This window comes from Salmo trutta, chromosome 1 (genome assembly GCF_901001165.1).
Source record: "Salmo trutta chromosome 1, fSalTru1.1, whole genome shotgun sequence".
Lineage (NCBI taxonomy): Eukaryota > Metazoa > Chordata > Actinopteri > Salmoniformes > Salmonidae > Salmo > Salmo trutta.
The window spans coordinates 59,231,887-59,242,640 of record NC_042957.1 but is presented as its reverse complement, the minus strand read 5'-3'; the positions used below and the strand labels follow the sequence as shown (position 1 = coordinate 59,242,640).

The window sequence follows — 10,754 nt, the reverse complement described above, 5'->3', positions numbered from 1 at the left end:
TGTTGCAATTGCGGTGGAACAATGAAGCCACGTCCTCCGAATGCCCCACAAGGGTGAAAGAGAATGAGGTGGCTTAGTCAGGGTTGCACAGTATTTCATATGCAGCAGCTATGAAAAGGTTTGAATGGTGCTCCAGAAGAGTCCAAGGTAGTGGATAGGTCTAGGCTGCAGGGGTTGCCTTTCACCAGCAGAATCCTGACATTTTAAATGTTAAGAAGGTGGAATTTGTGGCATTTATAGCAATGGTAATTATTGGCACTGCCAAGGTGGAGAGAAGGTTCAGGAAGATAGAAATCATAGTGATTGCGGCGGAGCGGTTCCTGGGGCAGAAAGATTTCACAGCAAAGGAGTTAAGGAATATTGACCCAAGCCGTACCACCCTCTCAGGTCCTAGAGCCTGAGAAGGGAGATATGGGGATCTAAAATAAGAAGTGGGAGTTTGTTTTGTCTATATACTATTTTTTATTAGGGTGGATTAAGTTAGTATCATTATTACGTATGGATTTATTCATTTTATTTTATTGGTTTCCAACCGTCCAGTTGGTGGCGCCAATACACCTTTTTGGGTGTGGTCCGCCATAAAACCCACAGAAAACTTCCCAGTGATTGGTAATTAGTATCAGACGTTGAATGTGGTTTTTCTCCAACTGTAGTCCACTCAGTACTCCCCTTTATCACCTCTTGAGTTTTTACCTTTTTACTTGCAAGGCCTACTATAGTTACATCCTGGGCACAGATTTGAGTGAACACTGATCACAAACCAACACATGCATAGTGTACAACTGATTTGGCAATGACTTTAATTTTTTTTGTCACATTTTACAGTAAATTAATTCCCTTTGGTAGCAAAAGCCAGAATCATTACGGACTATTTAAAATGGCATAATTTCTAAAACACAAGGAAGTGGGATAATCCAGCTCGTACTTAAAACGTGGCAGCAACAAGACGGAGGGCATATGAGGCGGCAGGTAGCCTAGTGGTTAGAGCGTTGGACGATTAACCGAAAGGTTGCAAGATCGAATCACCGAGTCGACAAGGTGAAAATCTGTCCAACTGCCCACTGTTTCCAGGCCGTTACTGAAAATAAGATTTTTTTTTTAACTGGTTGTCCTAGTTAAATAAAGGTGAAAATATATATATGTTTCAAATTTTCCCAAGTAGACAGTATCAGTTCAGCCACAGGGTGGCATATTTATTTTACTTAAGCTTTATTTAACTAGGCAAGTCAGTTAAGAACAAATTCTTATTTACAATGACGGCCTACATATGGCAGACTAATGTAAAAGGCATTTCAAAAGTATACCTGAAACTGAGGCACAATGCACTTCACATGATCAACTAAAAAAACACGACACTTCCTGTTTAACACGACACTCTTCCTGTTTTAAAGGTAACATCAAACATTGTAAAACAGTACTAAGTTTTTGTCATTTATATGCTCCTCTGTGTTAATCTTGATAGTAGCTTACAACTAGTTTTATATCACATTCCAATCCTTCCCTGAGCCACAACCCTAAAAGATTGTTCAACATTGGTATCTCATTTTGAGTGATTTCAAATCCTTGATAGTTTCTGTTCATGAGCAAGCATGGGTATCTCTTGAAGTAAATGTAGTAACATTCCAAGTACCTACCAATGGTGCAAAATGTTACTTATTTTCACTTCCCTATATATACACACTATTTTTCCTCTGTAAAAAACACAATTTGATATACTGTAACAGTGATATTAAGTTCCTGCGTCCCTTCATTAGTGCAATGCGTCTGGTGGTGTAGTGTGTTGTCACACATGCAGGGCTCTCTCCCAATGTTGTCACACATGCAGGGCTCTCTTCTTGTTGGAGAAGAACACCTGCCAGTGGTCCCATTTGAAGCCAGTGGACTGGGTGCAGGACCCTCCCTCACCACAGGTGTAGCCTGTAGTGCAGCAGTGCTTCATGTCACTGCAGCACACCGCCTAGGAGGACAGGTGGAGGAAGACAGGGATAAGGTGGAAGGGAGAGTAAAAAAAGACATCGAGGAAGCAATGAGAGAAATCATGTAGGAATTTGACTATTCAATAGAAGGAGAGTAGATGCCTTAGTCTTGAACTCCACTAACATTAGTATGACATTTTCATTTCTAGAAGCGTTTGTGGTGTCTGTGGTGAGAGGGCGGAGGTGTATATCATACATTTGGAACGGGACAGCATGCCCATGTAGTGGCGGAGACCTTGCAGCATGTCTCCTCATTATTGCAGACAAACTGCCCCCCACAGTGGATTTCCTTCTCCTGTGGGGTCGGGGGCTCAGGCGCAGACACCCGAGTTAGGGATACCGTCTGGAACTGAAGAAACATTCGCTTCTGGCAAGTCCCTGAGCCCATGTTACAGCTGTAGCCCTGTGGACAGCAGTGCTCCTCATCTGCACAGCACACAGCCTATACAGGGAGACAAGACAGAGAAATTATTTTTATTTAATTTAACTAGGCAAGTCAGTTAAGAACAAATTGTTGTTTACAATGACACCCTACCCTGCCCAAACCTGGACAAATGCTGGGCCAATTGTGCGCTACCCTACGGGACTCCCAATCACGGCCAGATGTTGTACAGACATGAAAGGCTCCCCATGTGAGATAGCAGAGCAAAACTGTTTCTAGGGTTCTCTATATGCATGTGCATACCAACACACACCCTCGCTCACACAAACACACACCTTGTGCAGGGGGCAGCAGCCCCACTGTCCTGTGGAAAGTTGGCAGCAGCTGGAGCCTTCAGGGCATCTGTTCTGGGTGTCACACTTCACAGAGAGGGGGGCAGTGAGGGCACTGTCATCTGGCTCAGCTGCCAGCTTGTTGTACCATGGGATCACCACCCCACCCTTAGAGCAGGAAGTCTTGCTCATATCACATCTGTAGTCTTTGGGACAGCAGTGCTCTCCATCAGCACAGCACACTGCCTGGGGAAGAGGGAACAGCGAGTAGTGAGGGAAAGGGCTTTCATTCCCTAACATCCTTCCTCACTAGTTGGGAACACCATTAATAGTGCTGAGTGATTGACATGTTGGTTATCAAACAACTAATTGACCGATGTCGGTTCAATTATTTTAATTCCATTTCGTTCAGTTTTTTTTTAATGAGCTCAATGTGCACGTTGCAGTTTCTTTAGGGATAAATCAGATCCAGCCTGGACTGTGAGATGTTGTAGGGAGTTGTTTCCAACAGGCCAATATTCTACATAGTTTAGCGCATAAAACGTTGTAATTAACTACAATGACTATAATCCATTGCGCATCGACTTGTCCGGTCTGTGTTTCTTTTATGCCTGCTACAGTTTGAGAAGTCAATGGGACAAGTAAAAAAGTGTCCTTACATTTTTTTTTCTCCAAATCTAATTACATTCCCCCCCCCCCCAAATCTAAAAGGTACAACCTAGATTCGAGCCAATGTCTTAAGTTGTTGAACAAGTTATTACTCCAACCTCGTGAAAGTGACAATCTTACACGTTTTAATTTTAATAAAAAATGACTATATTGAAGAAGTGCCTTTGATTTGATGCCATGAACATGCGCAGTTTGGCACATGATGCCTGTTAGACCCAATGACGTTTCTGCACATGAGCTTAGCTAGCCAACGTCGCCATGACATCGCCTACAAGCATGATTGGATATTTCTATTGGAGAAGCAGTTTCTGCCTATCTTCATACTGTACTGTCTTTGGAGCAGCTGTTGCTTTGCGAGGTATCTCTACCTGAAAATACATGATCAAAGTAATTGATAGTTGGTATTCAGCACTCATAAAAGTATGCCTTATTTATGTTGAAGAACTACAAAATAGTGATTATGTCAGACAGCATAGGCAGCAGCTCTATAGAGATGAAATGATGAATTGGAATGAAATAATAAAGTTATAAATTAAAACAAATGTAATATACACAAAAACTAATATTTTATTAAAGTAAAGCAATGTGATAAGCAGTAATGGGCAGTCACTTCAACCATGGGACTTGTATTGTTTTATTCTGTGCTGTTACAGCATTCAACCCAAATAATCGAAACCGAAATCCGTTATTATTTATTTATAATCGAACCGAAACCGAACAGATCTCAAAAGCACCAATTGCTCAGCGCTAACCATTACTGTAACACTCACCTGTGGCAGTGGGCAGCAGCCCCATTTCTGGGTGGATTTCATAAAGCAGCAGGTGGCGTCCTTTGGGCAGCTGGTGTGGGCGTCACACTGTGTCCTGTGCAACTCCTCGTCTTCGTCACTTTCATTATCCTCTGTAGGCAGCTCCATGTCGTCCATCTGTACCCCCTGGTGGTCTGCGGGTGCCTCCTCATGATCAGGTGCCTTGGTTGTGAGGGCGGGTACCTTCCCCACCATCGGCTCTGGCCCTGAGGGGCCATCACAGGTGAGGGTAGCCAGGTCACAGGTGCTGCCATGGGGGCAACAGTGCTCGTGGTCCTCACAGCAAACAGCCTTAAGGAAGGGAAAGGACACACAACAAGCATTTTCTGTCATTTAAGACTGTCACAAGCCTTTATAGAAATTATGTAGAAGTATTGCTGGTTGCAGAAGAGATTATGCAAGGTTAGAGAAAAGTTGTGACTCCCTATATTACCCAGTTCCACTTTTCAATGAAACATAGCCCCCCTTGCTATAAAACAACATGTGGTAAAGGGGTTTTGGAGCTTGAACAAGGCAGAAGAAAGGTTAAGATCACATGCAGCAGGAAGCTGACAGGAGTAAAGAATGAGGAAGTGATATTGGGATGTCGTAAAGACCAAAACTAAGTGCCTCTTTGTTAGCCATTCAGAATCTCTCACCGCATCGCAGAGCAGTCAAGTTAAGAGGCCATTCAATTAATTTGCCTATCCACAGCAGTAGTAGCCACATCTCTCTGTCCCTACCTCAGGCAAAGGGCAGCAGGCCCAGTCTCCTGACGCTGTCTTGCAGCAGGTGGTGTTGTCGGGACACATGTAGGTGGGGTCACAGGTAACATTTCCTGGCAATTTACCCTCCCGAGGCACGGCAGGAACCTTCTTCAGCCAGGGCTCAGAGGGGGAGCCTGAGGGGTCGTCACACGTCTGGGCAGCCTGGTTGCACTTCTTACCATGTGGGCAGCAGTGGACAAAGTCACTGCAGCAAACTGCCTGGAAGAGAGAAGAACCCAAACAAAAAGGGGAAGCTGTCACGGGACAAGCAAAATACATGCAATCAGGTTGAACTATCTTGAAGAAACTGATTAGCTAAGAGAGTGAATGGGCCCCTACAGTATGAGACATAGTATACCTGTGGCAGAGGACAGCATGCCCATCCTCCTTCCTGTGTTTTACAACATGTGGTTCCATCCAAACAGGCCGTTGACTCATCACAGGGAACGTCTGGAGAGACAGCAGGGTGTTAGCGATCAACACAACTGGATGAGCTAATAAAATATTTAATAAAGCAGCAGGTGGTGTGGGCGTCATACTGTGTCCTGGGCCCCTCCTCGTCTTTGTCACCTTTGTCATCCTTTGTAGGCAGCTCCATGTCATCCATCTGCACCCCTTGCTGGTCTGTGGCTGCCTCTTCATGATCAGGTGCCAGGGTTGTGAGAGCTTGCACCTTCCCCACCATAGGCTCCGACCCTGAGGGACCATCACAGGTGAGGCCAGCCAGGTCACAAGTGGTGCCATGGGGGCAGCAGTGCTCGTGGTCCTCACAGCAAACAGCCTGGAGGGAGGAAGGGAAAGGACACACAACAAGCATTTTCTGTCATTTAAGACTGTCACAAGCCTTTATAGGAATTATGTAGAGGTATTGCTGGTAGCAGAAGAGATTATGCAAGGTTAGAGAAAAGTTGTGACTCCCTAGATTACCCAGTTTCCCAGTTCTACTTTTCAGTGCTATAAAAACAACATGTGGTTCAAACTCCAAAACCCCTTAACAAGGCAGAAGAAAGGTTAAGATCACATGCAGCAGGAAGCTGACAGGAGTAAAGAATGAGGAAGTGATATTGGGATGTCGTAAAGACCAAAACTAAGTGCCTCTTTGTTAGCCATACAGAATCTCTCACCGCATCGCAGAGCAGTCAAGTTAAGAGGCCATTCAATTAATTTGCCTATCCACAGCAGTAGTAGCCACATCTCTCTGTCCCTACCTCAGGCAAAGGGCAGCAGGCCCAGTCTCCTGACGCTGTCTTGCAGCAGGTGGTGTTGTCGGGACACATGTAGGTGGGGTCACAGGTAACATTTCCTGGCAATTTACCCTCCCGAGGCACGGCAGGAACCTTCTTCAGCCAGGGCTCAGAGGGGGAGCCTGAGGGGTCGTCACACGTCTGGGCAGCCTGGTTGCACTTCTTACCATGTGGGCAGCAGTGGACAAAGTCACTGCAGCAAACTGCCTGGAAGAGAGAAGAACCCAAACAAAAAGGGGAAGCTGTCACGGGACAAGCAAAATACATGCAATCAGGTTGATCTATCTTGAAGAAACTGATTAGCTAAGAGAGTGAATGGGCCCCTACAGTATGAGACATAGTATACCTGTGGCAGAGGACAGCATGCCCATCCTCCTTCCTGTGTTTTACAACATGTGGTTCCATCCAAACAGGCCGTTGACTCATCACAGGGAACGTCTGGAGAGACAGCAGGGTGTTAGCGATCAACACAACTGGACGAGCTAACAAAATATTCCACAACACTATTGTATTGTTCTAAGAAGTGTAATGTCATACCTCCTGTCCTAATGAAGGGTGGAGAAGTACCCTCCCAAAGAGAAGCAGGACTCCTATTGGCTGAGGTGGTAGTGTCTGGAATAGGTGTTGTCACTTGGGCAACTTCTGGAAATACGTGCAGCAAAATAATCATATACATATTAACATCCAGACAGTGATTGATACATAAATATACCAGGAAAAGATGCCTTTTTTTGGGGGGGGGGGGTGAAACCTACCATTCTGGTTTTCCCACTCTGCCCTCTTGCGGGCAGGGAACTTAGCCCACATGGGCATTTCCTTGTTGGTAGTGGATATACACTTGGATTGCTTGATGTCACAGGTGCTGCCCTCAGGACAACAGTGAATCTTATCCTCACAGCACACAGCCTGGTCAGTGCACACAGACACACAGAGAATCACCTCATGAGATGACCATATATAAACAAAGGGTTAGCACATAGGCCATGCAAATCCTTGATTAGACATCTCTCCATGGAGTGATTACAGACACTGGAGAGTGTACATGTCACACATTCAAAGGACCAATATTATTCCTGACTCGCAAATCCATGATGGTAACCACCTAGCCCCCTCCATATAGCCCCCCCACCTTGGGCATGGGGCAGCACCCCCAACTCCCATCTGGAGTCTCACAGCATGTGGTTCCCTCTGGACACTCAGACTCTCTGTCACTGCACATCACTGCAACAACAGGCTCTGCCGGGGTGGAAGAAGGCAGAGGGGTTAGTGATGATGTTGCAACAGAAGCATAAGATGGCAACACATGACTCCACAAGAGTCTAACCTGTCTGTTTGATGCAGGAGCTGCAGTCTGTGCTGCACTGGTGGCCTTCAGGACAGCAATGTTTCCCATCAGAGCAAGGCACAGCCTGTGTGTACATTAGATCAATTTACTATTCACTCAGGCCTGCATCCTAACTTGATATCTGTGCACATAACTCCAGTTTTTCCATTGACACCAATGCATGTTTATGTGAACGGTATAACAGTATGAATCTGGTGGAAAAGGCTAGATTGCAACAGCGTTTAGGTTATTACATGAGCAACAGGACAGCAACCATAGCCTGTAGTGGCCTTCAGACAGGAGAACTCTTCGGGGCAGTGGGACTTGTCAGGGCAGATGTTATCATCCTCATCCCCGGCATATGCACTGATCATTCTGAAAGACTAGAGGGGTAGAAAAAAATACATTTCACTTTTTCAATTACAAAAAACATGACTGATCATAGTATTTTTGATTACCTTACGTTCATGTAGGTTAATTATGTTGTTGGGGCAAAATGGTTTGTTACAGTCTAATGCTATGTAAATGCTTGAGTTGAATAGTACTGTATGTACTTTTCACTGTTAATTTTCAGTACCCTCTTCACACACCGCACAAAGGATTGATTTGTTTTTGGCCCCTTATCTCTGGGGCACTAAAGGCGTAACCAGGCTGAATTCTAGTTCTGTCTGTTTAGGCTTTAAAGATCTTATCACTCCCCTATCTTAGGCTGTGAGAACTGGTTAGAACCGATTCTTGTTTCTATATAGCTTTAAGAGAAGGGTAAGCAGTTCTTTGTGTAGATGAAGAATATAATTGACTGTGTGATTCTGGACATTTTTAAGTTCCTCTCCAGTTTCATCCAGAAAGTGATCGTCCCTGCAATTGCTTGAATAAAATCTTATTGCTGATAACTGAGTTCTGCCTGATTCCTCGAACGTGTTTTCCTCAACAATGTGAATGATTGAAAACAGGGACACATATTGCCATGAAAGTCAACTGGTGTCATTGTTACAGTGCATTTCAACGTTGTCAATAGTCAGCTACACTTTCTTCCTGGATTCACTGACATTCTTACTTTAGGATATATGGACTGTTTAGCAGAGACTCTGTCCACCCATGGTAGGGAGACAGTTCCATTCACACACATGGACTCATTCACAACGCAGAGTGTTCCCTCAGGGCAGCAGTGGATATGATCCTCACAGCATTCAGCCTGAGATAAATGGTAAGAGAGTAGTTTGATTAACAAAGTGTGTTAGAATCTCACATCTTACAGACCAAACAGATTCTATGAGAGAATGCTAGCACAAGGGTGCAATAAAGAGGTATCTATTTCAGGGTAAGAGACAATGACACCATAGTCTACCTATTTGGTTTGTACAATTCTAATAGATATAATTCAGTGTACAAGGGTTAGGGAACTCGGGTTCAGGCTGTAAATAAAGCTAAGGGCTAAGCTCTGCAGGCACCACCCCATACATACCTGATACATTGGGCAACATTCATAGCCATCAGAGGGGACCTTGCAGCAGGTGTTGCCCTCCTCACATGCCGCTCCTCCTGGGCAGTCATCAGCAGAGACCTGGGCCAGCAGGGCCATACAGAGCACCAGATACTTCTGCATCTGGAGAGAGAGAGAGACAGAAATAACTTCTAACACAAACTGTATATTATATACATGCATTGTACAATCAATAACTGACAAATGTTATAAAAGCTCTTTTGTACAGAAATGCATAAAAATCGCAACAATGGAGTCATCAGAACTAAATCTAGACAGAACTCTCACTTTCCTCTTAACTACATGTTGTAGGACCACCAGAGGGCAGGCTGGGCTCACGGATAGTAGCCCAACAAGGCATGTGAGACCAGGTAACCAGAGTCAATTAAGCACAGCTGACGGTACTAATGAGATATTCTCTTTCCCCTACAAGAGAGAGGATGGAACCAGCAAGAGAGGAGGAAGATAAACTATCTCTGGAGAATGGCTACGGAGAGCGAGTTGCTATCCAAGAAGAGCCATTAAGACGGTGACGAATATGTGATTGTTGTTATAGTTTGAAGATAATCGTAATGTGATCCTGTGTCATCTAAAGAAGATGTATGTTGTTCCTTTGGAGATTCTCATTGACTGTGTTGGAGTGTTTGTATTGTCAGAAATCCCTCAATAGAGAACTGTGTTGAATCAAGAAAACCTACTCTGGACTCGTTTATTCCACCTTTCCACTTTAGAGTGACACCAAATTACTTGGTCCGCTCACATACAGTAAATTTCAGACAATCTCCTGAGGTAGTGCTGTAGCCTACTAAAGTATATCAAAATTCCCCAAGCTATTTTCATAGATTCACTTCCTCTTTCATGTTCCGTGGGGTGAGCTTCAGAACGTCAACAGTTCCATATTCTTACCAATACAAAGCCCTCATATGCAACCACATTTAAAGAGTGAATCTATGATGCAGAAATGGGGATGTGATTATACTGTTACTAAGTGCTGAGCTTCATATGGGAGATCATTAAAGCAGTCTACCATTGCTTCAATGTTGTTTAGGCTACTAGACACAAAGGATGCAGCATACAGCATTTCTACTTTCAGTTTACCTGTTTTTATGAAAGGAAAATTCCCCTTAATCTGAGCCAAGTACCTCCCATAAGAGATACTGTCCTTCAATGTGGTATCAAGAGCAATAGGGAACACAGGTGTATTAACCACAGACAATATTCACCTGACAATCAGTACTGTTCACTTACTGTATTTTGTCACAAGGTCGTTTCAAAAGGAGAAGACAATGGGCTTTAACAGTTTCAGAAGAACTGTGGACCCTGATATATCACCATGCTTCTTTTTATATTGGCACACACTCAATCACGTTGGTCATAATGTGCATTTAGAATTTTAAAAGATGGACCCACCTAGGTCCATATTAAATGATTTGATATTGTTACCACAAAAGACAATGACAACAATTTAAAAGCAATGACAAGGATGGCATAAACAATATATGCAATTTAATTTGGAGTAGAACATTTGGTGCAATTTCACTTGAGAAGTTTAGAATTGAATATATTTGTCATTGAGATCTTGCTACTATCTAAATCAAAAAGTTGACCTTACCTCTATCTCAGTGACTTTACAGGTGTCAGCGCTCCTTGACAATGTACCCGACTTCTGAACGCGCTGACGTTTCTCAACAAAATATCAAGTACAGGAAATATGTTCACGCTCCTAAATGTCTTCCTAGCTATTCGACATTCTGAATGGTTTACATAGGTGTCAATCTACCACACACGC

At 43.9% G+C, this 10,754-nt stretch overlaps 1 protein-coding gene across 2 annotated transcripts; it reads right to left on the bottom strand.

Annotated features, from left to right (window-relative positions):
- Positions 1–681: 681 nt before the first annotated feature.
- Positions 682–10,720, bottom strand: LOC115202962 (progranulin). 2 transcript variants are annotated; one of them, XM_029767173.1, is made up of 17 exons: positions 10,578–10,720; positions 8,948–9,088; positions 8,540–8,677; positions 7,737–7,865; positions 7,483–7,567; positions 7,288–7,394; positions 6,914–7,064; positions 6,696–6,800; positions 6,505–6,596; positions 6,123–6,365; positions 5,485–5,695; positions 5,273–5,364; positions 4,891–5,133; positions 4,130–4,459; positions 2,694–2,936; positions 2,173–2,418; positions 682–1,957 (listed from the first exon to the last, which is right to left on the bottom strand). In XM_029767173.1, the coding sequence occupies exons 2-17, from the start codon at positions 9,086–9,088 to the stop codon at positions 1,814–1,816; spliced, it is 2,700 nt and encodes an 899-aa protein (XP_029623033.1). In that variant the 5' UTR covers positions 10,578–10,720; the 3' UTR covers positions 682–1,813. The 2 variants fall into 2 exon arrangements, with proteins under 2 accessions (XP_029623033.1, XP_029623040.1); XM_029767180.1 differs by having other exon boundaries at positions 6,696–6,797.
- Between the last annotated feature and the right edge of the window lie 34 nt (positions 10,721–10,754).

Bases quoted from the DNA above. Each gene is read 5' to 3' on its own strand.
- LOC115202962 (XM_029767173.1), bottom strand. From the start codon at position 9,088: ATGCAGAAGTATCTGGTGCTCTGTATGGCCCTGCTGGCCCAGGTCTCT. The intron at 5,134-5,272 runs GTATACTATGTC...TCTCTCTTCCAG, and splicing joins CATGCTGTCCTCTGCCACAG to GCAGTTTGCTGCAGTGACTT. The intron at 2,419-2,693 runs GTGTGTGTTTGT...CTCCCTGTATAG, and splicing joins GCTGCTGCCCCCTGCACAAG to GCTGTGTGCTGTGCAGATGA.